The 25,769-nt window shown below is 39.8% G+C and overlaps 1 protein-coding gene across 1 annotated transcript; it reads left to right on the top strand.

The window, feature by feature from the left end:
- The first annotated feature begins 892 nt into the window (after positions 1-892).
- LOC148017172 (poly(A)-specific ribonuclease PARN-like) lies at positions 893-21,428 on the top strand. Its single transcript, XM_087663033.1, has 7 exons — positions 893-1,339; positions 14,229-14,341; positions 14,622-15,046; positions 15,139-15,258; positions 16,212-16,338; positions 16,462-16,714; positions 19,923-21,428. The coding sequence occupies exons 1-7, from the start codon at positions 957-959 to the stop codon at positions 20,506-20,508; spliced, it is 2,007 nt and encodes a 668-aa protein (XP_087519159.1). The 5' UTR covers positions 893-956; the 3' UTR covers positions 20,509-21,428.
- Positions 21,429-25,769: the final 4,341 nt, after the last annotated feature.

Below are 25,769 nucleotides of genomic sequence, written 5' to 3'. Positions count from 1 at the left end.
CACTATTCTCATCCTTGTATGCCAACAATACGGAGTCAACATGATGATAACTAAATGCCAACCATGTCTTGCAAAGAAAAAGAGAAAAAAATATGTGGTGTCACTCTTACCGGACCACACAAAACGAATTCTCAATGCAAAGTTGTTATAGCTTCAACTATTGAGCATCATTGATACATCCATCTCGGCTTGCAAAACGACAAGAGCGATTGTGAAAGCTCTCCATTGGACCCAATGCTCCAAGCAGATCATGAGAATGAAAGATATAAAAGTTTGCTAAAAAATGTAGTCGAGCCAAGTCGACGAATATGCATTTCAAAGAGCCGATCAGCACGAGTTCACATGCATCATATTATGTAATAATAACTGTCTTGTTGAAAGAACAATGACGTTCAGGACGGACGGCTTGCCCCTGCAAGAACCTCACCCTGACTAGATACCACTTTGGAAAATGCAATGTTTTCGTTCCTTGGCCATGGTGCCTCCTACGACCAAAAGAAATGTGAACGTTCAAAATCACAATCAATGACTCGAACTACATATGCAAACATATTCTCCTATCGACATCCTCCCTGTATTTAAACAATGCAAAAACTTATCTACAAACGTACTTCGCTTTGAAACACGATACATGTTTAAACACCATCAATAAAACTGCTACATAACAAACATGCAAGAACTGCATATAGAACTTCAAACTCCTTTACTGAGCTGCACATGTCAACCTAGTTCGTAAATACTAGTCAAAGGCTCACGAGTATGAGGACAGACTACAGTTGCATGAGTTCGACACAAACCCCTTATTTAAATCTTGTGCATTGTTTTATTTATTAACGCCTTATTTAAATCCTGCGCATTGTTTTATTTATTAAAAAAATAGAGGGAATGACGATATCCCCTATCACTTGATACGTCAGTAGCTTTAGTCTGTTGCAGTTGGGGCACGTCGATGCAGCATGAATGGTAGCAGACAACTAACGGCATGTAGGAAAGCATGGGGAAAAATAAGCAGAGGAGGAGGAAGAAACAAAGCTATGGTGAGAGAGCATCACCAGCAAGCAGCAGCAGCAGCAGTGGTTCCTAGCACGCTGGTAACGAGAAAGAACATCGCTGAACTGCTGGATGGCATCCGGCGAGATGTCGAGGAGGCCGATTTCATGGCCTTCGACGCCGGCCTCACAGGCCTCCACAGTGCGCCCTGGCGCGCCTGCCATGCCCTGGATACCTGCGAAACCTGGTACCACAAGCTCAAGGACTCTGTCAAACGTTTTGCCATGCTCCAGCTCGGCTTCTGCACCTTCAAATGGATCGAGAGCCAACAAAAGTACCTCGCACATCCGTAAGCGTCCTAAAATCATCCCTGCTGAAAAGAGGGCTAGTTTGAGCGTTGCTACTCGATCATGGTCTTTGAACTAAAGACAGAAAAATAAAATCAGGCTACAAAAGTCTTTAGTAGTAGGGTAAGGGGGACCAACTATAGAACACCTAATTAAACAGATATATGCATGTTTTTTTGGGGGAGGGGGGATTTCACATTTTGCAGTTTTCTGAGATCTAAACATATGAGCATATATGTGTTATCAAGAGGAATTGCAAATTTTATAATATTTTACATAATTAAGAAAAGTAAAATTTAGGAATTTTACAAGGTATTGGTACACTTGGTGAGCTAGTAACGTGATATACTTTTTAGCAGATCACCGAGTGACATTTAAGCAAGATTCCTAGTATATTCCCTTTTTAAATTACAATACTATCCCCACGGTGTTTGCATTTTGGCACTTATTTCACAATTGGCCCCCTTACCCTCTCCTATATTACTTGTCTCAAAGTCTCCATGGTTGAAAGCTAATGTTGTCTTAATCCAATTCATTTGAGTGTGAAATAAGTAACAAGTTTGATGAGTGTTTGAGTTCAAACTTTGGGTCGCTCTTGGTCGATGGCAGTGAATCTAATTGTGTCTAAAGTCTCCATGGTTGAAAAGAAAGAAATATGAATGCAATCTCTTGAAAATAGCTTGGTGCTTTGTTGCTTGTGTCATAGTTTACAAGTATCAATACACCTTCAAGCAAGAGCACTTAGTTTCCACTTGTAGATTTCCAATTGGAGCTTTAGATTGATATGGTAGATCTAGTACAAGTGGAGACCCTCCAAGGTGGTATATTCCTTAGGTTTCCTTTAACTTAAAATGAAAAAATGTAGGGCAAAGAGCCTTGTTGTCTTTTCCTCTCGAGCTCCATTTTTGGGTTTGAGAGGGGGGTGTAAAGCTATGACAAATTAAGTCCAATTAGTCCTCCATTATTGGCCAATTTATTCAATTCTCATCCACTCCCAAAGGAAATCTAGTAGTGTTGAAAAATTTTATAAGAAAGAGAACAAGGGACAAGGCCACTTTCATCCTACATCATCCCACTTTACTATCCTTCTATGAGAGTGCGTAACGGAAGAGGAACACATACACAGAGAGAAAAAGAGAAGAGAGAACATAGTAGGAGTGAAGAGAAATCTACACTAAATTGGGAAAGATGTTGAATACAATAATGGGCTGATTAGTCCTTGCATGCAGCCCAAAGTATTAGTGAGGGCACCGGACCCAGGCTGGAATATGATGATAGCAGACAGTGACGATGATGGAGATGGAGTGTGCAATTAGCAGACCTTGCAAAAGATTGGGAAGAACGCTACAAGCTGACTGAAATCCTGTAGAGACAGAAAATAGATGATCTGCCCTTGCCAGCCCATGGCTGTAAATAGCGAAAAATGATGAAAACTGGCTGATTAGCCAGTTGAGTGATTGTTGCTAGCTGGCTGACTGCATTAAATGTAGTTCGATTGCCAGTCAGGTAGCAAAATTGCTGATGTGGGTTGCTATTCGGCAAAATCGAAGTAGTTTGGAGCATAGCAGCCAGAAACGTCGGAAATGTTTAGAAATGAAACGTCAGAAACGTGTTTTGTAAGTTTCTTTCAAGAGGGGGTAAAATAAGAAATACGGGTTTTTTTATATAGAGATTTTTAATAGTTTTGATTGGGGAAAGAGGTTCTAAACCTCTATGGAACTCTCTCTTAAACAAAGAATGGCTAATTGAGCTTGAGTGATAATAGAGTCAATTGAGAATAATACTTGATATGTTACATATCCATGATTCATTATTGACTTGTTACTTACGTCAAAGTTAATCTTTAGACAAGCCATACTATGGTTTAGAACTCAAATATTATGATTCATATATATCATACAAAGAAAACTGAAATTAACATGTAAATAGCCTATCTATAATATGGACTAAGTCAAGTTGCAACATTATGATTCTCATTTTAAAACAAACTGACAAACAAAATCAAGAATGAATCATAATATATCATAAATAACTCATAAATGAGACTAAAGTCGTATAATATTCAAATCTCAAGACAAGGATAGATACTAGATTGACAAAGTTCAATAACTAAACAAAATCACAAAAAAATCAGCCTCTCATCCAAAATCATGAGCCCTCACGAGTCATTATACATCATCATCATCATGTTTAACATTGCCCATTAGTTTTTCTCCAAGAAACCATGTTTTGGGTTCCAACTCACCAAAAAAATAAAAAATGTTAAAAAAGCCCACGTTTTTTACTCTAAAAAATGTTTCGTAAGTTTCAAAGTCAAAGGAACGCATTTCTTAGCTGCTATGGTTTGGAGCTGATTGTAGTTAGATAGGGCTGCCCAGGCTAACATATGCTTGACAGAAACAAGAAATGCTCACTAAACTTGAGTGATAAAGATAGTAAGAACTCCTTTTTCTTCATCAGACTCTAATAGATCTCACAATCAAGACATGATAGACTGGTAGAATAACATGGCAGGCGAATATCCCCTTTTAGATCCTGGAGTGTTTGAAGCCCCAACAATCTCATGTGATGAAACATAGAAGCCTTGGTCAAAGGCTTTTTGAAGAGATCTGTTGCATCGTCCTCTGTGGGACAATAGGCCACCGCTAACTTGGAATTCCATGATCTGCTCTTGGACATAATGATATTTAACTTGTATGTGCTTTGTGCGAGCATGAAACACAAGGTTCTTTGCTAGAGCGAGGACACTCTAGTTATCCACACATAGTCGAATGGGTCCTGTTTGTGGAAAGCCAATCTCTGTCAATATCTGACGGAGCCAAATTGCCTCCATAGCTCTAGAACAGAGCGCTTGGTACTTTGCCTCCATAGAAGATAAAGCCATGGTATATTGCTTCTTATTGCTCCATGAGATATCTCTTGATCCAAGGGAGAAAGCATAACGTGTAGTGGATTGTCTTGACTCCATATCACCTATCCAATGTGTCTCTCTATCTAGCAAGAGGGCCCTCTCTCCATATATGATCCCGTAGGATCAAGTCCCTTGTAAGTAGTGCAACATGCACAAAGGAGCTCGCCAATAAGCCTGAGTAGGAGTCTTTATGAAAGAAGATAACAAGGCTACCACAAAAGACACGTCGGGTCTATATGGATAAGCTAGATTGGTGATCCAACAAGACATATGTATCGGGTAGCATCAAGAAAGGGGTCGTTGGTAGAAACCAAATTGGACTTAGGGTCCATAGGGCACAAAATAGGCTGAGACTTGGTCATACCAAACTTTGAAAGAAGCTCGGAGATGTATTGTGCCAGGAGATGAAGACGCATTGTGCCATTGGATAGATCTCCTGGCCAAAGGAAGAAGCGAAGGATCCCTAGGTCCATCATGTCAAACTCTTGCCGTAAGATCTCACGAGTCCAATCAACCTCCTATGAGTCACTCCCCATGATAATTAAGTCATCCATATATAAGATAACTAAAACACATATTCACAACCTTGTAATAAAGGTTGGGGTCATGTTTTGATCGATGGAAGCCACTTTGTAAGAAGAACTGATTAATCCTTTAGTACCAAGCCCTAGGAGCTTGCTTCAGGCCCTAGAGGGCCTTTTGCAATCTGTAAACATGGTCATTCTTCCCTTTGCATAGAAAAGCCAGGATGTTGTGAGACAGATCTTTTCTTTTAGGATAGCTTGAATAGTGGACATTCAAGCTATGGGTGCGAAAGTCTTTGAATAATCCAACCTTTCTCTTTACGTAGATCCTTGGGCAAGAAGCCTAGCTTTGTGCTTGTCCAAGGAGCCATTAGCTAGGTACTTGGTCTTAAAGACCCACTTCACACCAATTACCTTTTGCTTCCATGGTTGTGGAACTAACCCCCAAGTTTGATTTCACTTGATAGAATCAAGCTCCTCTTGCATAGCATGATGCCATATATCCTTTGCAAAAGCCTCATCAACAGTGGTAGGCCCATGATCCTGAAGAATCTAAGACATAAGAGTGTAGTTTACACAGAGTGAGCTATCCTAATGGGCTTATATCGTGGTTGATCTATGCGGACTTGAAGGGGTCATAGGAAAGTGAGAAACACTTGCATCCTCCATGAGTTGTCAATACCACCAAGGACCGAGGAATGGTGATAGGCTCATCTTGCTATGAGAGAAATCGAAAGGCCTTCGGTATTTGTAAAGTATATGTTTGGGAAAGGGACTCCCCCTCATTGGGTAAAGGTACATCCTTCTCATCAGAAGAATAGTGCTTCTCCCTAGACGGCTCAAGTTTGCCATAAGACACTTGAGGGGATAGGAAAGGACTAGAAACACTCGAGGAAGAAGGAATAGGAGTTGTTAAAGGTGCAAGAGGAGTAGAAGGGGATGGAGGGGGAGGAGTTGAAGACGAAGAAGGGGTGCCAATAGTAACCGAGAAGGAAGGGGTGGAGCTGATGGTGGGGGCATTGGTTGATGATGAAGAACTACGTGTACAAGATGCACCATCAATGGGATCATCAGAGGTGGAAGCCTCATCAAAGACAACATCCCAACTCACGTCAATCTTCTGTGTCAACAGGTCATAGAGCTTGTAGTCCTTTGTGGTCATGCTTTAACAAAAAAAGATAAGCTTCTTTGACTTCGGGTGAAGTTTGTTGTCTTGTTTTTCTTGTGCATATGGACATAAGCATTGTGCCCAAAGATGCAAAAGTGGAATATAGAATGCTTCTTTCCAAAGAAAGCCTCAAATTACTCTAACCCTAGTTACACCTCACATGTGCAACATTTACTTAACCATGTGGTAAAAAATTAATCCACATGTTAAGTGAGATTTCAAAAATACTTGTCCTCGCGACAATCAGATTCGATGGGATGGTTGTGACGCCCAAGCGCATACCCTAATTGCGTTATTCATGAAGAGAGGCATCATTCCACACATCTGATCATGCAAGGCATCTAAGGAAGAATGGGATAAGGTTGCATCATTATATCAAGTGTGCAATGAAGCGTGCGTTGCTTACCTACATAAGTAACTGGAAGACGTTCGCATGGAAGGAGGAGGTAATATTGATGCATATCTCATTGCCATCAAAGATCTTATCGAGCAATTATTAAATATTGATGAAAAAGTTCTTGATAATCAGCTTGTTTCCATCACTCTTAATGGTTTACTGGAGTTATATTAAGGTTTTGCTACTACCTTGCGGTTGGTAACTATGGATAACCAAGTTACCTATAGCTTTGACCAGCTTGTGTCTCTTTTGTTACAGGAGGAGCAAAGTTGTCTCAATGTAATGAAGCAAATTATCAACATGAGAGTTGAAGCCTATTCCAAGTATAAACCTTGTAAATACTTGAGCCAAGAGAGACGAGGGCTTTAGGGTTTAGTATAAAAAGGCAAGAAGTGCTAATGTAGCATCATTCTTTGGCACTATTACTAATTTTTTTCCCTTCTTGTCTTTCATCTTCTTGTACTTGGTTTGTAGCTCATGGCTACCTGTGCTATGGTAATAGAAGATGTTCCATGGCATGGCCATGCTTGGATCTCAGTTTGGTATATTTCTTGTTACGTGTAGCTTAGAATACTTTGATTTCTTGTTCATTTCCATTGTTAGATTAGTCTTTCTTTACATTGGTATCAGAGCATTAGTTTAGATCCTGTCAGAAGTCATTTTCATGCGTTGGATCTAGTTGCAGTGACTTGGGAGTGAAAACCGCAGTTAAAAATTAGTCACAGGAGTTAGTTCTTCCATAACCGTGGTCAGACATGGAGATTTGTCACAAACTGTGACTAAGATGGAGGATCTATGCATTACCCTGTGGACAATGGCGGGCTACAGCCAACTTGGCAGGTTGTGACCTTAGTTTGGTCCAAAAATTGAGGAGAATGGAGAAACCACAGGTAATCAGGGTTAGAATGGGGCTTAGTATGGGTTACTTTTGAGAGGGGAAGGGTTACTCTTGCAAAATAGTCTTTCTCTCTCTTGCCCCAAGCTTCCTTCAACCTCCATAGCCAAAAACTCCATTCTCTCTCTCTCTCCCATGATCTCCACTATCAAAATGGACCTAATAGCTTAAGCCTCCATGCTCTAAGCTTCCCATTGAGTACTCAAATGGCTTATTAGCCACTTCTTGATCAAATGGTACTTCAACATGCACTCACGTTGCTGGCGCCAAAAATGTAAGTGTTGTACTGCTCATGATTAAGAGTATTTTTGAACTCTTGTAGCTCATCTCAAGCTTCTTTACATTGGCCAGGAAAAGGCTTATATTCAAGTGACCGTCTGGCAATCCATTCTGAAAGTTTTGCAGCCTTCTTGATATGATTGTGCAATTAACAAGGCCGATTGTGTGCGCACCTAAAAGGCTCACAAGATCGGAGGTTTCATCCAACCCTTTGTTAGCAAACGAGGTTTTCATTTCTGCAATATTGAAGTCCGGAAGAGGAAGTTGCTCTGCTGCAGCCTTGGCTGACGAGTTAGCGCTATCTCATTTGCCTTTGGCTATACTATAATAAGGTCCTCCAGCCTGAACCACGGCTTCCCTGGCTACCATAACCACTAAAACTGCGCAAGAAACTGTGTTCGGACAAACAATCTCAAGGGTGGCTTTCAAGCCGTCCAGCACTTTAAAGCCCCTCACAAATTTGTGCATAGGAATGCTTTAGGAGCAGAAATTACAGTGAAATTTTGGGGATTTCACATGTAATTGTTGGCTTGGTCTCTAATTGTGTCAGAAATTGCTTGAGGAGTGCAACAAACGACATTTTTTAATTCTGAAAATTCATTTGCAGACCTGAAAATTTCTGCAATCTTGGGATTTTCATTGCTGGTTGGTACTCTTGTGCATTGTGGTCAGTTGTGTCATATTTGGGCTTGCCTTTGGTGACTGGTTAGTCAATTTGGGGCTGTAAATTATAGCTGGAAACAGTGACAACAGTAATCTTTTGCACATTAAGAAGCTTGAGGGTGCCCATAATTTTGCAATTTGGCAGAAACAATGCTATAATGTCTTGGTGCAGAAGAAACATGTGAAGCCCATCAAAACAAAGGGAATCAAACCAGCAGACATGGAACAAGACGAGTGGGATGACTTGGACGAACTTGCTCACTCTACCATTGAGCTCTCAGTGTCAGACAACTTGCTCTTCAACATTGAGAAGCTGAATTCAGCATATGTAATGTGGCAAAGGCTTGAAGAATTGTATGCTCAGAAAAGTGCAGCCAGCAAGGTTTATTGGCTGAAAAAACTGATGGACTTTCGCATGAAAGAGGGTACAGCCATGTTTGTACATTTGAATGAGTTTAACTCAATTTTCAGTCAGCTGATTGCTTTGGATTTTCATATCGATGAAGAGTTCAAAGTTACCTTCTGTATGCACTCTACCTGAAAGTTGGGATGCTTTCAGGACAGCTTTGAGTAATTCGAATGCTCAGCTGTTATACTCTGATGTGGAGAGTTCTTTGTTGATGGAAGAACTCAATAGGTAGAACAACTCAACAAACAAGTCTTCAAATGCATTACACACTAGAGGCAGATTTCAGCATAAGAGCAGTTTTGAAAACAGAGCACACATCAAATCTCATGGAAAGAATGCCATCATTGTGGCAAAAAGGGGCACTACAAAAGGGATTGCTTTCAACTATAGAAAGAGAAGGGCAAAAACAAAAACAATGAAGCCAACAAGGTTGAAAACAAGGACAACCACCCTATAAAAAAGAGCAATGTAAAAATAGAAGAGGTTAATGTAGTTACTCATGACAGTGATGGTGATGTACTTCTAGCTTCTTCTTTGGATGCATATGCATTGATTGCAGATTTTGAGGATGACATTCATACTTGGATACTTGATTCGGGTGTGTCCTTTCATATCACACCACATCATGAGTGGTTCTCTGACTACAATGGTGCTGTACGTGGTGTTGTTCACTTGGGGGATAACTATGTATGTAAAATTGCAGGTATTGGCAGTGTGAAATTGGAATTTCAGTATGGCTCCATGTTTGTTTTACATAATGTGAGACATGTACCTCAGCTCAAGGAGAGCTTGATTAGCATAGGGCAACTAGATGATGAAGGCTATCACACCACCTTTGGGGATAGCAAATGGAAAATATTTAAGGGCTCCTGTATTATTGCCCAAGGGGTCCAAAAGTGATACTTTGTATCCTTTGCATGTATCTAGTGCGCGTGACCATGTTGTCACCATAACTGAGTAGCCAAGTGTTTCTTCGCGGCATGGCCGGTTGGGACACATGAGTCAATCTAGAATGAAAGTGCTCTCTCGTTTGGGTTATTTATCGTGTTTGAGATATGCTGATTTTGAACAGTGTGATCATTACATTTATGGTAAACATGCTCAAACGTCACACAAAAAATCTATTTCTCTAAAGTCTTCACCCTTAGAGTTAGTACATTTAGATGTATGTCAAATGACAGGGTTATCTTTAGGGGGGAAGAAGTATTTTATTACCTTTGTCGATGATGCCACACGCAAAGTTTGGGTTTATCCAATCCGTCGCAAAGACGAGGCCTTGGATAAATTTAAAAAATTCATGGCACTTGCTGAAAATCAAACTAGTAAGACATTAAAATGCCTTCTCTCTGACAATGGTGGGGAATATGTATCCAAAGCCTTTCAAGACTTTTGTGACAGCAAAGGGATTAAGAGGGAGCTTACTGCTCCTTATAATCCGCCCCAAAATGGTGTTGCAGAGCGTATGAATGGGACCATTCAAGACAAGGTCCGTACAATGGTGTCACATGTTGCTTTACCCCATGGTTTTTGGGCAGAGGCTGTTATGACAGCCGTATACTTGATTAATCGGTCACCAAACAAGTCTTGGGGGGGGGGGAGTTCCCCAAGAAGCGTGGTCGGGCAAGCCACCTTCGTATGCACACTTGAAAGTGTTTGGTTGCGAGGCATTTGTGCACATATGTAAGGAAGAACGTAGTAAACTTGAGCCAAAGTCCTGTAAATGTATTTTCCTAGGATATGGTGATGAAGGTGAAATGGGATATAGATTATGGGATCACGAGAAAAGAAAAGTAGTGCGCAGCAATAATGTCATCTTCTGGGAGGATCGCATACACAAACAGCCTGAAAGAACAGAGGAAGTCAGAAGGGTTGTATTCCAGGAGGATGTACCAATTGGATAGCAAAGAATGTCCATTAGACAGCAGCACACTTGCTGAAAATGTCCTTGACAATGCAAGGAATGATGTTGTAAATGATCAGCAGGATCTTGCCCATAATGTCCCACAAATTCAACAAGAACATGTGCACCTGGAACAACCTGAACTAGTTATACAGCAAGCTGTACTTGCAGAACAGCAAGCTGTTAATGCAGATTTATAGGCTGAATAGCCAGCAAATATTGACCATTGGGTTTGTAGATCGACCATAGTGCAAAAATAGCCAAATAGATTTGTTCCTAGAGTAAACTATGTGGCTGATTATGTCATGTTAACAGATTGTGGTGAACCATCATGCTTCCAGGAAGCAATGGATGTACAAGATAGTAAAAAATGGCAAAAAGCAATGCTATCAGAGATGGAATCTCTCATGAAGAACAAAAAGGACAAAAAGTGCTACCCTGCAAATGGGTTTACAAAATGAAAGTCACTTATGGTTCTTTGCCCAAGTATAAGGCACGCTTGGCTGCTCAAGGGTACAAGTAAGAACATGGAATTGATTTTGATGAAATCTTTTCTCATGTAGTCAAAATGAAAGTCACTTATGGTTCTTTGCCCAAGTACAAGGCATGCTTGGCTGCTAAAGGGTACAAGTAAGAACATGGAATTGATTTTGATGAAATCTTTACTCATGTAGTCAAAATGATTACTTTGCAAACTATCTTAGGCTTGGTTGCATTTGAGGACATGGAACTCATATAAATGGATGTAAAATCCGCCTTCTTACATGGTGATGTGCATGAGGAAATCTATATGTAGCAGCCTGACGGTTTTGTTACTAAGGGAAAAGAGCACATGGTATGTAAACTCAACAAAAGTCTGTATGGGCTGAAGCAAGCACCACGCGAATGGTATCAACAATTTGATACATTTATGTAATCTCAGGGATTTCATCGTTCTCAAGTTGATCACTGCTTATATACCAAGATGGCAGCCTTATTCTCTTGGTATTGTATGTGGATGACATACTAATTGTAGGCAAGGATGTTCATGCCTTGGACTCCTTGAAGCAGAGTCTACACAATAGCTTTGATATGAAAGATCTTGGTGAGGCAAATCACATTCTTGGCATGCGTATACTCCGAGACAGATCAAACAATCTTTTTTATGTGTCACAACAAGAGTATATTACCAAGGTTCTGCAACGTTTTAATATGGAGGGGGGAAAAGCTATCAGTGTACCATTGTCTCCATATGTGAAACTTAGTGCAGATGACAGCCCTACATCAGATGATGGTAAGGCTGAAATGGCCAATATACCTTATGCTTCAGCTGTTGGTAGCTTGATGTATGCTATGGTTGCTACACGTCATGATATTGCATTTTCGGTGGGAGTAGTTAGTAGATTCATGGCATCTTAGCAAAAAGTATTGGAAAGCAGTAAAGGGTATCATGAGATACCTTAAGGGCATAAAGGATTTGTGTTATTGCTTTGGTAAGCAGAAGTCATCTGTTGTTGGTTTCACGGATGCAGACTATGCTGGCCATCCTCACTGCAATAAATCTACTGCAGGATATATGTTTATATTCATAGGAGGAGCAATCTCTTGGATATCTAGGCTACAAAAGTGTGTTGCACTGTCTACTACAGAGGTAGAATATGTGGCTGCCACAGAGACATACAAAGAGGCTTTATGGCTTTCACGTCTAATGAGAGAGCTTGGGATTATAGAGGTTTCCATCCTTCACTGTGACAGTCAGAGTGCTATCATGCTAGCACGGAATCCTATCTTTCATGCAAAGACAAAGCACATACAGGTGAAGTATCACTTCATCAGGGATGTACTTGACAGCAAATGCATTGAGCTTGTCAAGGTACATGCAGATGATAATCCTGCAGACCTCTCACAAAAGGTCTCCCAGCTGAGCGGTTTGCTCATTGCCGCTAGATGATGGGGGTTGGATAGTATATATGCCTTTCAGCTTTGTACATACATATACTTAGTTGATTCTTTCCTCTACCTTCAAGCATGTTGCCTTTAGGTGGGAGGTTGTTGGGAATAAAGGGTCATCGTGCCTTTTATTGTGTTTAGGTGTGAACGCACCCTTATACTTTGTACTTTATATACATTCAAAACCTAAAATGTGGTACATTAGTCATTGTACCGAATACCCATTGTGTGATGCTCACTCTCTCACTCTCTGTTCCCTTCACTCTCAGCTCATACACAGACTCGTTGACTACAATAGAAACACAAATAACAAATTGTACAACAAAGCACAGATTGATAAAAGAGCTCAATTAGGGTTAGGGTAACTCAGAGACAATGAACACAGAAAATAACTGAAGTGATATAACTGCTGAATATACAATGCTCATGCAGCAAACACACTATGTAGTGAATGAATACTGAACCTCGAACTCCTATATCTCAAGGATCAGGGTAGGGGTAATGAGCTGGAGAGTGTGTCGTACTCTGAATGGATCCCGAATCGCAGCAAGGCAGCCTCCGGATGTCGAATACGAGCAAATGCAGCAGTGAGAAGGTAGATCTGATGCAGACAGCAGTGAGGAGAGAGAAAGACTAAAAACGCAGGTAGGACAGCCTATAGAAGAGAGAAAACTGCCAAACGCAGGCAAAATAGCTTGGCGACAACTGGAGGAGAGAGAAAACTGCCAAACGCAGGCTGTAGATGACGTGGCAGGCAGTACGGCAGCAGGTCTGTGCAGGAACAGTAGGTGAGTGGCTGGGATCAGCTCCAAACTGCGTGAAGAGGGCTGGAAATCAGGTGCCAACTGATGTAGACAGCAATGGACAGCTTCGGCTGAGATGTCCTCTACGAATGGGGTGTGGGCAGCAAGCTGAAACACCTGAAATCTGCAAAATCGAGATTGTTAGGCTGAATGGAGGGTAGCATATATATTTATAGAAAGTTTGGGCCCTCCCAAGTGGATTTGTGCTTATGGGACACAGAAACTCTCTAGGATCGCATTTCTTTTAAATAAACTAGGTTTCTTCATTAATTAAGCAAGTTTTGGGGCTGTTTAAGTAAAGCTAATGCATTTTTAGCTCAACACAAGAGTGTGGAAGTGGATGCACAGACTAATTGGAAATATCTGCGCGCACACGTGTGAAGTACAGCTTTTGTCCCTTGCTTCTCAAAAAACTTCATAAATGCCCCAATTTCATAAGTGAGTCATGCAAAAGTAATTGTATAAAGAGGATTTCCCGACGAAGTTGATGTTGCTGTCCCATAGGTCAAGAAAAAGCTGTGTGTAAGATAGGCTCAAGGAGAAAATTTTCCTCAACTGAATGCAAGGGCTGAAACAGGAAAAACTTTAACGTTTCTGTGAATGTACAGATATCTTTTAATAGGGGGATGACTGTAGAGTGAAGGCAGTCATTAACCATCAACAACATGTTCCAAGAAATTCTTGTTGTAAGATCAGATGCTTGAATTTCTTGTTTGCCTGAAGCAAGGGAGAGTGCCATTCAACTCAGGGGTTATGCATTTGTGCCTCACAATCTAATAACATCATTTGAACTCTTTCATACAGCGGGTTTTATTTGAGCATGTTCTATGCATCTATAAAGGTTTATGATTTTTCAAAAAATATAATTGTGTGTATATAACTGTATGCTCACAAATTTAGCAAGTCATTTGAAACTTTTTAATACTATATTTATCATTAGAATGGTTTCTATCCTGTAGAGTTTTATAAACTTTGGATTAATGTTTGTGTGTACTGTACAATTTAATTAACAGGTACAACTTTCTTCTCTTTCCTCGAGTGGAAGGTGATTCTTTTCTGTGCCAGACTGCAAATTTGGAGCTTCTTGCTGACCAGGGGTTGGATTTGAATGCATGCATCCAGCATGGTAAGCAATCAAACAATAGCTCCTCACATTTGATACTATCTGAAGTGTCATTATTAGCAGATAGAATTTAGGACAGATTGTCCAGTGGATCCCTTTTCTGGCTTTCTCTTGTACAAATGCTGAGCAACAACCCAGTGAGTCATTTACAACACTAGATTTTGTTTATGTAGGAACTTCTCCATTAATTTATCTCACACAGTTTTGTAATCTACACACCATTATGTGACTACACACTGTGGCACAGCCTCAAATTTTGGTAAAAAAAGTGCTGTTGTGACAGGCCTCCCCTACATGTCAAAGAGTCAGCAGACTATGGCTGGGAAGAACATGAAATTTGAAACTGAAGATTATGCAACAATGCACCTATTTGCAAAATTTTGTGATGGTTCCAAAAGAAAAACAAGTCATGGTGACAAGCTACTTTTCAATCAGTTTAGGGCTAGATTGGTGCACTGGCATAGGACTGTGAAAGGCAATGGTTGTAGTCATCACTCGGGAAGTGCTGCAGGAGTTGTGGACGGTTCTGCTGGCACTAATTTGTCGAGTGATAATAGATATCCTCAGTTCAAGAACGAAGACAGCATGTCAGATAGGCTTCTGACCTCATCTGTCATATGGCTAAAGTCTTGTGAGCCTCTCTCTCTTATGTCTACAGCAATGAAGTGGGAGGCCTTAGGCCATCGTGAGCTTTTAGTACTTCTAGAGGTGATTGGTTTATTGTGCAAAATTTGACTTGTCAGTGAAGGGTCTATTTCCACAAAATTCTAGTTAGTGCTAATGATATTTGCCCTTTGCAGGTGGCGAAGCTTTATTTCAGTGACCTTGTAATAGTTGTTCAACCTGCAGGGAATTTTAGCACTCACAAAAGTGTGTGTGTGTTTTACACAGCATCTCAGAAAGAAAGGGATCTTTTACTGGTAATGATTATAAGCTCATGTTGTTTTTTTAAAACTGCTTTATGTTTCACCTTTTTGTTAAATCCTGCATTCCATAGGGCTATTTTGAATTGACTGCATTTCAAACTCTAGAATGTTGATGCTTATATGCAAGCTAGGGCCTAGACTGATGCTCCATGGTAGATAATTACTTAACAAATGCTTTCAAAGTTATCACTGATGTAAGCATGCCCTTATCCTGTTCTCATTACACTTCTTGCCTTGAAGAGTGGCTTCAACTGGAATTTGATATTGGGGTCCTTACAGGGCATGAACAGGACTGCCCACTTTGTTTTCCTTGTGACAATTTAACAGTATCAAGGACTAATTGGTATGACAATCATTTCATATACAAAATTATTTAAACATCAAACTTGAGTTTTTTCTGAGTAATGACCACTTGGATACTTGGCAATAGGCCTTGGTTGTGACCAAGGCGATAGGCCTGTGCATCCAGGAACTATGGCTTTTCTTTTGCTGATAGCATAGGTACAGCAGTGTTATATTACTAGTCCTGGAAAATGTCCAATGTCTTGAACATGATAGATATATACAGAGCAGCAAGCTTGTAAATATCAAGGCCCTTTAGCTTTGGAATACCATCCTTGAAGTGGAGTTTCTAGACCTGGTATTGGTGTATTCTTTGAACTCAAAAATGAATATGCATATTTTTTTGGGAAAGTAATGCTTCCTAGCAACTTAAGGGTTTTCTGATTTGACAACCAAGTCTATTAACCCAGCTTGATCATTGCAATTTTCTGACCCTGGAATAATTTTACAGAAGTTAATATTTTGGCGCGTGTGTTGATTGTGCAATATTGTAAATGTCATCTGTGCAGCTCAATAAGTGTAGCAGATGAATGTTTTTGAGTTTCGTCTCTATTTGATCTCCTTAGAACTTACTGATGACTGGTGTGTTTCTTTTTGGCTAAAAGGAAGAGTTGGAAAAGAAGGAAAGCAGAGGAAGGGAAAATCAATTAACCGAAGCCATAGGCGTTCATCATGTCATTGATGTCATTGTGGATTCTAGGAAGCCTGTTGTTGGCTATCATTGTCTGTTTGGTGAGTGCATTAACCAAATTCAAATAGTCAACTTTGACATGTCTCAAACATAGTGGAGATTTTGGATATCCTTTCATTATGCTTGTTGGTTCCTTGGCTCAAGTTCAATGACTTTCCTTGCAGGGCTTGCTCATATTTACAAAAGTTTTATCAAAGGGCTTCCTGTAACTGCTGCAAAGTTTTCAGCTGACCTCCATGAAAATTTTACTTTCATATTCGATGTAAATTATCTTGTGAAGCATATTTATGATGTAAAGATTGATGATGATCTTTCGCTCAGCACACTTTATATCAAGTATTTTGGTAAACACGGGACTGGAAATGTCGGGATTAAAGTGGAGATAGAAGATGCACTAGAAGACAAGTCTAGTTGGAGGTATGAATGTGGAGTCCTTACATCCTCTCTACTTTCAAATCTTGATGAATCTTTGTTACAAAACCATTTCACCATTAGTGTATGGTTTGACAAAGGTTCAAAACCATTTTGCCATTAATGTATGGTTTGAAAAATTCTGCCGAAAATAAGCAATGATCACATGGATGTATCCTCCTTCAATGGTCCTTCCTTTCTTTTGGCTTTGAAATCCTAGTTCATGCCATAGAAGACAAAACTAGTGACTTATAGCAAGGATGAAAGTCTCAACCATCTCTGGAAGAATAGAAAAAGAAAAGCCTAATTTCTTTGGACATTGGGATCAGCTGATTATTTTGGCCTGCCACCTTAAGATTTTAAACCTGTTGATCAACGTTTATCATTAAAGTTCTCATGTAAACATCTGCAATCTAAAACCAATGCTAAGGCCGAAAAAGGGTACACAGATTCAGGGCATTTTAGCCTGCCTGGCTTTTGCACTCCCAAAAAATTGTGGCCTTAAATGTGGTGTCATAATTATCTGGAGTCTCAGGGATACATGTAGACATTGGTTCCCAAAGTATCTATCAATTTTGCAATTAGAGACTCTCTTTTATGCATTAATAGAGTAGCTAATTGTATTATTTCAAGTAAATCAAGAAGTTACAAAAGCTCAACAGCATGGTTGGAGCAAAAGAGATGCTCACATCTGAGTTGGAACTACCTCACAGTTGACTTGGAACTACATTAAATAGGGCAAGGCCTCTTAAGGTGGTCTAGGGGAAAGTAGTCAAGAGGAGAGAATAGAGTCAATGATGATTACCAGTAGGCTCAAGGGTAATGATCTCCATAGAAAATTGTCTAATAGTGGGCATTCCTAATGTGCCACTCTGTGAGTCTCTATATTATTTGCTTGCTAGGAAAATGTGCCAAGGTCCTATGCGCTGCTAACTATAGGAAGAGTGAAATCTTCCTAGGTCTGAAGCTATTGTCTACAATCTGCTCCAAAAGTCAGTCAAAAAAGGTGAAAAGATGCCTTGTCTATACTAGTGTTCAAGTAGCATGTGGCACCCCTATAATCTCACTCATGTGGATCCTCCTTACCAGCCTGACGGTATATTAAAACTCGACGCGTTGCAAGTTTTGACTAGGAAGGGATCCCTCCATATCTACTCTCTTGGGTCCATTGTTATATTTGTAGGTGCCTCCTATTGTAAGCCTAGTGTCTCCAGAGTCCATGCCATCCACTGTGCAAGTAGTCAGGTGTGGTTCTATGTACCATCATCTATCATAGTGGGCCACTACTTTGATCCCTTGATGAGATCAGCCAGTGAACTCTGCTGTTCCTAGGTCGATAGGTGTTCTTATTTTTGAGGTAAAGGGATTGATGGGTAACAGAGGCTATCCTCAAAAGAAAAAGAAGGAAGAAAAAGAAAAAAGGACGAAAGTGATGATCAGCAACAAGGAATCCACTTTGTGCAAGAAAAATCAAGAGCAGTGCTTGTCAATATCTGAAATTTACATCCTTTGAAGCTGCCTTGGCTTCTGTGCAATGGTCACCCTCTTGCAAGAACGAGCACCCCCTCAAGAATCAAGATGCCTTGACTTGGAGTTGTTCTGCCCTTTGGACATGCAAACTAACAGGAGCTGGCCACCTCAATTGTGAGGCTTCCATTGTGGCAGCCCAACATCGTCTTCATCTTGGCAGCCTTGAGCTGGCCCAACCATTTTTCTGTGAAGCGATTTTGAGACATAGAGATTTGAATCCCCTTGATTGTTTGTCATTCATTGTACTCACTCATTTTCAATCAACTTTCTATAGATCGTATTCTACAGGTTGTCGAACATTTTGCAGTTTTCTGTGTTTGCTATACTGTTTCTTTAGAACTGATATCCAAAATATGAGGGTTATCGAAGTCAAAAGGTTGTTGAGCCCCAAAAAAGGGCTACAACACTTCCATGTGGGCCACATACTTGAGGTTTGCTTATAAATGGTGATGCTCTTGAGGTCCCTACAGCCAGCGGACTTTACTGTTTTTGCGTACTCTACCTTGGACATTAGTTAATATTTATAGTTGATACATATCCAAGTTGCTTTATTACATATTTATAATATTTGCATGGGACTTTGCAATTTTCAGCTAAGGCAAACTTGCAGTTGCAAGAAAGCTAGTGAGTGGTATACAATTTCTTATGATGAAGTTCCATCAAGCAGGTAAACAAAAACACATTTCAAATCGCAAAACAGAGTTTCAGCTTAGGTGGAAATAGTGATACAGGGATCCAAAATTTATTTTGATTTTTAGGAGTATTTGTATATTACACATACATTAAGGGCTAATACCATTTGTAACTTGAAGCTTTGGATCAAAAACCACTCAAATTCCTAAACGTAGTACATTATACATGTAGGTTGACATTATAAGAGATTGATGAGCCTAGAGTACCTAAGATAGTAAGACCACAATACACGAGTTTCAAGAATTTTCAACATCAGTACTCAATATAAGAGATTGCCATGATGTCATATAGACTCAAAAGAGAGCGTTTGAGGCCTGAGTCAATACTCAAGACTTGTGAGTACATAGTAAACTGGAATATGCAACCTGTGAATAGTGAACGCCAAATAATCGTGTCCATAATGTAAATAAATCATTGGATGATTTATGAAATGAATCAGATCAACTATAAAGTACTACCAAAAATGGTCATGATGTATCATCTAAAGGCATCATCACTCTACATAATCTAAATACATTATCTCTTCTGCCTCCTCATCTGAGCTACTATCAACAGTACTACCACTGCTGGTAGTAGAGGAAGAGGAGGCATCGCCATCTGAGAAGCCAATGGAGGCATCATCTTCATCCTCAGGGTGAGAAGCTAATGGAGCTCGCTGGAAATAGAGAAAACCAGCTGCAAACAGAGGAAAATACAGCTAGTTTGGAGCATGGACAGCAGCAGCGCAGCTGAAGGGTGAAGATTGAGGAAGGCGTGGCCTATCTCGAAATGCATTTTTCCTTATCCGAAATGCTTCCATACTTCTGTTTCTGTTTGGAGTGTTTGAAACAGTGACGTCGCAATTACACATACTGGATTCAAGATTGGAAAGCCTTGTGTTTGATTACCAGCTTCTTAGCTCTGTTTGTACTTTTTAGATGTTTAATCTGATGTTTGCTTGATCTGTATGTTCTATGGTTGGGTATGCCTAACCTTTTCTTTGATTTCACAGATTCATAGAAGTGCAGCAGAAACAAGAAGTTCATGATACAGGTTCTAGAGCATACATGGCCGGGTCGCTGTTTGTTCATGCCTGTGCTTTAACAGGCACAGAACCGAGCCTTATCAGACATATGTCAAAAGTGAATGCATCAGGTGCAAAATCAGAGTTGGAGAGATATGCTAACATACTGTGTATGAATAGTGTAACGGCATCTGTCCTGGATTTATCAACAGGAACTGAGATCAGAGATTTAAAAAGCCCTCCATTTTATTCCAATGTAGTATTGGTCTGGGGCTACCCTTCTGGCACTTCTCTTGAATCATTACAAGCAGCAATGGTAAATGATCTTGAATTCAACCATTCTATGGATGTATATCGAATAGATGATAGTTCTGCCTTCATAAAATTCCATTGCAGGGAAGTCACAGAACAGTTCTTCACACTGGTGCGCAAAATGCCATCAAGTACAAGTATGAAGGATAACCAGTTGGATGGATTAAAAGTGTCAAGATATGCGGGGTATGAGTTTTTGTGCAGATCCTCTCCATCGATGGACCAACTTGCTGAGTGTGCATTATATTTGCAAATAGGTTAATATGGATAGGGTCAAAATGACTGAAAACTGTGATAATGAGAGATTCTTTTACTGCAGCAGGCCTTGAGATCCTGTTTGTTCACATCTTATTCCAAATGCATCTATGAAGCATGTGAGCTACCTATCCTCTGATGATGATTACAATAGGGGTGCCTTTCCTGTGATGGGATGTCCCAGAAAAAAGGTACACGCACCTGCAATGTGTGTCTGTGCCACCCAATGAGTTGATTAAAAACATGTCCTTCAATCCTCTGGTGTTTTGCTCTTTTATTACTGTCTGTGCCATCCAATGAGTTGATTAAAAGCATGTCCTTCACTCCCCTGGTGTTGAGGTCCTTTATACCTTTCTTTGGTTACATATGACGAGGGGGACACTTGCTTTCAATCATGGATATGTTGGCAGAATAAAGGTCTGGTATGTGCCTCAGGGAAGCAAGTGAAAAGTTCTTGATGCTGCAACCTATGTGGATGACATGAGCCTTACACTGATGGGAGACTGGATATCTTCATGGATCCAAAGCAATCATCTAATCTCCTGTAGAAAATCAAGCAGGAAAGGGGTTGAGATATCTCATCTGTCTCAATGCTAAGCGACTACTGGTTCTACTCTAATTCTACTCATCTAGATTCCTCCTAACCTATGGTGTATCCAGACAAGCCTACACGATCAATGGGCCTATCAAGGAATGGATATCTTCAAACCCGAATCCCATTGTAATCTTCAAGAGTCTCCTCTTGTATACGTAGGGTTTCCATTCCTCCATTAAGCAAGTGGTTGGGTTTGGGTCCATGTATCATCTCTTGGTATAATAATGGCACTGAATCTGATTATCTGTTGGGAGTAGCTTGCAAACTCCATGTGATCCAAATTCTTTCATGAGCTAGTTGTCATTCCCCATTGTAAGTAAATACCTTACCTTCACTAGGCGATATTATCCCAATGGAATGCTGCTTCTGGAGAAGAATCTTGTCCAAGTCTGAGAAGTGCATGCATCTTTGCCACTCTAAGACCTTACAATCTTTGTCATTACACCTTTTGTGAACCACTTTCCCATTGAGAAAGTAATTTATGAGGAGAACGCTCTCAAGGATAGATGTATCCTCTATTTGAAGGTGTGGCTAGACCCTAATCTCAAATAGTGGTTCAAAAGAAACTACCTCCTCTCTCCAACCATCATCGGTTGTAACTAGTGGAGACCCAATGAGACAAATATTCGAGATTTGGTAATGGCATTTGTAAATTGACCTCAAAACTCCTTAATTCTCGAGTATTAATCTCTTGATAGATCCTAGGTTGTGATGGTTTTCTAGGAGAGGTGGTGGTAGATTGTAATCTCCATAGTGGTGGCTTCTTCCAAGGCGTTTGGCTTGGAGACAGACCCCTAACAATGAGCTTAAGCAATAAGACTTTGCTTTGGTTATCTAGGTTAATAAGGGGATTTTTTTGGATTGATGATCCCTAGATTGCCTCTAGATCTAGATTGAATATAATGTCCCAAGCCACCTTCTCCTAGATTGAGGAAAGAAAGTTCTTGATAAGACACTTGGCTTGGTCAATGCATGACCTTGAGAATGCCCAACAAGAAGTAATGTAGCATATGGTCACATCAAGAACTTGGTTAGCAACTACTACTCTCTTGACTAAAGAGAGCTCCGATGCTCTAATAAAGGAGCTTTTGCTTGGTACTCAAGAGTAGAGGGGTTGGTTGTTGCTCTAAGGTAATATCAATCTTATAACATCCAAGGTACCTCATTGTAGCCTTATGCTATACCCAAGTAAAGTCTTGATGGGGTCTCCAATCAAAGCGTGGAATCACACGTCCAAAATCCATATAACATATGCCAATTGACGAGGGAACTTGAAGCTTATTCAATCTACATGGTTTCTACAAAAGGCATAAATGCATTCTATCCCTATTTAAATACGTAGTTGAGCTACCAATAAACTCTACATCAAGAAGCTTACCAAACTTTGGAATGGGTAGCTTGATTCCTTTGCTAATGGATTTGTATATCAAGAAGAAATTCATGGCAAGTTGCTTTGAGTTGTTCCTAGGCTTGTTGTTTCTCTTAGATTTCCTTTTTGATAGAGAGTTGTTTTAGATTCCTTTTACTCCAATTGGACCATCAAGTCTATTGCCTAGGCTTGCACTTTATCCTATTTTATTATGCAGTTCTTCCATTTCTCTGTTTTTAGGTTTTAATGCCAAGTCTCTTTCCCTTAATTGTGCTTGGAGGCCTTGCATTTGATGGTTGGTCTAAACTATATATGTCTCCTAGGTATCATCTAACCTTTTTTGGAGCTCCTATTTACCTTGAAGTGCTTTTGTTTTATCCTTTCAAAGTTCCTTGCATAGTGACTCTATGGCACCTAGGTTTTGTATTGCACTCAATGTTAGTCTGCACTCTTGTGGGTTTGAGGTGGACTCAACAAAGTGTAGCTTGTCATTTTGTGAAGTGATTGTGACCTACTTCGTGGTTTTTACCTTCTCCAACTTAGTGATTTTGACTTGTAGATTTTTAATTTGTACTACTAGTTGGAGAATTCCTTGGTAAAAGCTTTGTGAGCTCTCAATGCTTTTCCTTTTCTTTACTTGAGCTACTTTTCTCTCTTTGTCATTATTGCTTACATTTGCCAAGGAAGTGTTTAGTTCATTTACTGTCTTGCCTCCACGAATGACTACAAGAGGGTTCTTTTGACATGTTCTATGTGCTCCCTCATCTTCTCTTTCATATTCTTCACTTTGTCGCTTTGTTAGTTGTGCGGGGTGTTGCTCTTCTTTTGGAGGGTATCTCCTTCATTAGAGTTTGAGGTGGATGAACTCTTCTTGCTCTTCTCCCTGCTCCTCTTTTCTCCCCCTTGACTACTTTGTTCCGTATTGGAGGTTTGGTTTCTTTTCTCTTGTTCTCTTTGTTGCTTCTCCTTAGCTTGTTCTAGAGACTCTCTAGGGTGCAATTGTTCTTGTGTTGTGTCTCTTGGAGTGACGAGTTTCATTAGTAATGTGACAATTCTTACAGTAGGCGGTGTTTAGTGGAGAGTCCCAATCCTACATTAATTACTCTAGTGAGTGCACTCGTGAAGTTGATGACTATTCCTTTCAACTCAATAGAGCTTGCATCATGAGCATGAGTGAGCATTTTCTTGGCCTTCATTATGATCTCATGAACTCCCTTTGTCCAAAGGTCATTCATATTTCTAATCATAATATCTTATATGAGTATATCTTTCATGAGGTACTTTGGGATCCTTATGGAAATGTTATGCTTGTTATAAGTAAACATGTGGTGGAAGACTTGGGTTGATATGTGCAACTCTTTCTCCATAGTGGCACATAAACTGTATTGACTAAGATTGTGATTCTACTATCTTTGTGAGACTGTGGGAGTTTATATAGGTTCTTTACACTTTCCTTCTTTTTATTGTATTCTTTGGGTGAGGTCTACAAGCTGTGGTGTTAGTGTCACTTTGTCGACCTTTTACTCTCTCTGTATCTGGTAGCCTAATACACTTAGTTTTAAATTAGGTTTATAGTCATGAGTAAAGTTTAGACACATGATCAAGTGAGCTGGTTCAATGCACAATTTAGCATAAAGTTGTAGGCAACAAAGTTTGACAAGTTTTTTTGTCATGTCATTTCTATTAACTTGCTCAAAGTTTTTCATTAGTAAGTATTTAATATGCCGTAGACCCCAAATGCTAGTTTGTAAGTCATCCTTGTTGCACTCTTCTACGACAAATGCACATTTATCTTTATTCCTAAGGTCATTAGCTAGTATAGGGAACTCAAGGCCAATGATTTGTATGGATGGAGTTGGAATCTAGCTTGCCATCTATGCATTTTTAATAATAAGTTATAGTGAGAATTGCATGAACAAAAAGCAATGCACTTGGAAAAACATCAATATGAAATTATAATAAATCAATATAGTTTCATATTTGTAGTGAATATAATACAATTCAATGTCCCCTTCCCCTCCCCCTCAATAATGAAATTCCATTGTAGTGAGTTGAGTTGTGTTGTAGGGTTTTGACAATACATCGTTGTTCTGTGTTGGTCATTAATTGACTACTGTTATAAGCAATGCCAAGATGATGATTGTATAGGACTTTGAGGAGTGTATACTTGATTCTACTTGGAATCACACTTTTGCTCAATCTTAGCCACTTTAGTAAGGTCATTAGCTTTCATGAATGATTGAAGTCCAATTTGTGATTCTAGTTGGAATCACACTTTTGCTCAATCTTAACCATTTTAGTAAGATCATTGACTTTCATGAATGATTGGAGTCCAATTTGTGAGGAGGCACATGTTTTTAGCGCTCTTTTCTAAAAGTGTTGTCAGGATATCTTTTTGAGCAACTTCACTTTTGTAAAAGATGTGTTCAATATCCTCCTAGGTAGTGTTTTAACGTGAGATGAGCTCAACCGTTTGCATCACCAACAATTCCTAGGTCTATCATTTCATATGCTTAGCAAAGTGTTTCAAATGTGGCATTTAGCTAGGTAAAACAATTGGCAATTGGGATGTTCATCTTCTTGGTTATTAGTATCGTAGCTATTTGTGATAGATTGATCGACGAGTATTATCATGCTTCATTTGAACTGGTAGTTGTGGCTTTATGACACTTGTTAGGGGTGTTGTAGTGGTGACTACTAGGTTGCTTTTGGATACACTCTCTTTGCAATTGTAAAGATGTGTATTATAAACTATGGTCATGTTTTTTGCTTTCTCACATGTAGACTCCAAAATTGGTGTTCTCTTAGCTATTGATACTGCATGATGCACGAATTTCTCAAATTTATGATAGATCAAGTTTCTAGTCAGCACAGATTGAGTTCTTTTGGGTATGTATGCTAACATGGCTTGTTGAGGTATAGTTCTATTAAGGGTCCTTGGTTGTTGAATTGAATCGTTGCATCTAGGCTACAATTCACGAGGCTTTGAGTGGTGGGGTTATAGTGAGGGTGAGAGGCTCGTTTTGGGATCGATATACAATGATGATTCACATAGCAACCTTGAGTGGTCAATAGAGCCTTGGGTATCCACACAATAGTAATACGAGCTTTTGGCTTATTCTATATGTGTGTTTGTGACTTAGGAGAAGTACATGTTGTTACTGTTTATGGATTGACATGCTATCACACGGTTTCTTGGGCCAACACAGGTTTTTACAATAGACTACTTTTTTGTTTTGTAGACATAGTTGGTTGGGTGGGTTTTGTTGGTGATGATTGTTTCCTACCTAGTTCCCCTTTATTG

Source organism: Lygodium microphyllum, chromosome 22, assembly GCF_053477565.2.
Source record: "Lygodium microphyllum isolate KBCC chromosome 22, Lygodium_microphyllum_v1.1.10, whole genome shotgun sequence".
NCBI lineage: Eukaryota > Viridiplantae > Streptophyta > Polypodiopsida > Schizaeales > Lygodiaceae > Lygodium > Lygodium microphyllum.
Note: the sequence above shows the minus strand (reverse complement) of the source record. Positions and strands in the feature narration are given on the sequence as shown.

Bases quoted from the DNA above. Each gene is read 5' to 3' on its own strand.
- LOC148017172 (XM_087663033.1), top strand. From the start codon at position 957: ATGAATGGTAGCAGACAACTAACGGCATGTAGGAAAGCATGGGGAAAA. The intron at 1,340-14,228 runs GTAAGCGTCCTA...TTTAATTAACAG, and splicing joins CAAAAGTACCTCGCACATCC to GTACAACTTTCTTCTCTTTC. The intron at 16,715-19,922 runs GTATGAATGTGG...TTGATTTCACAG, and splicing joins GAAGACAAGTCTAGTTGGAG to ATTCATAGAAGTGCAGCAGA.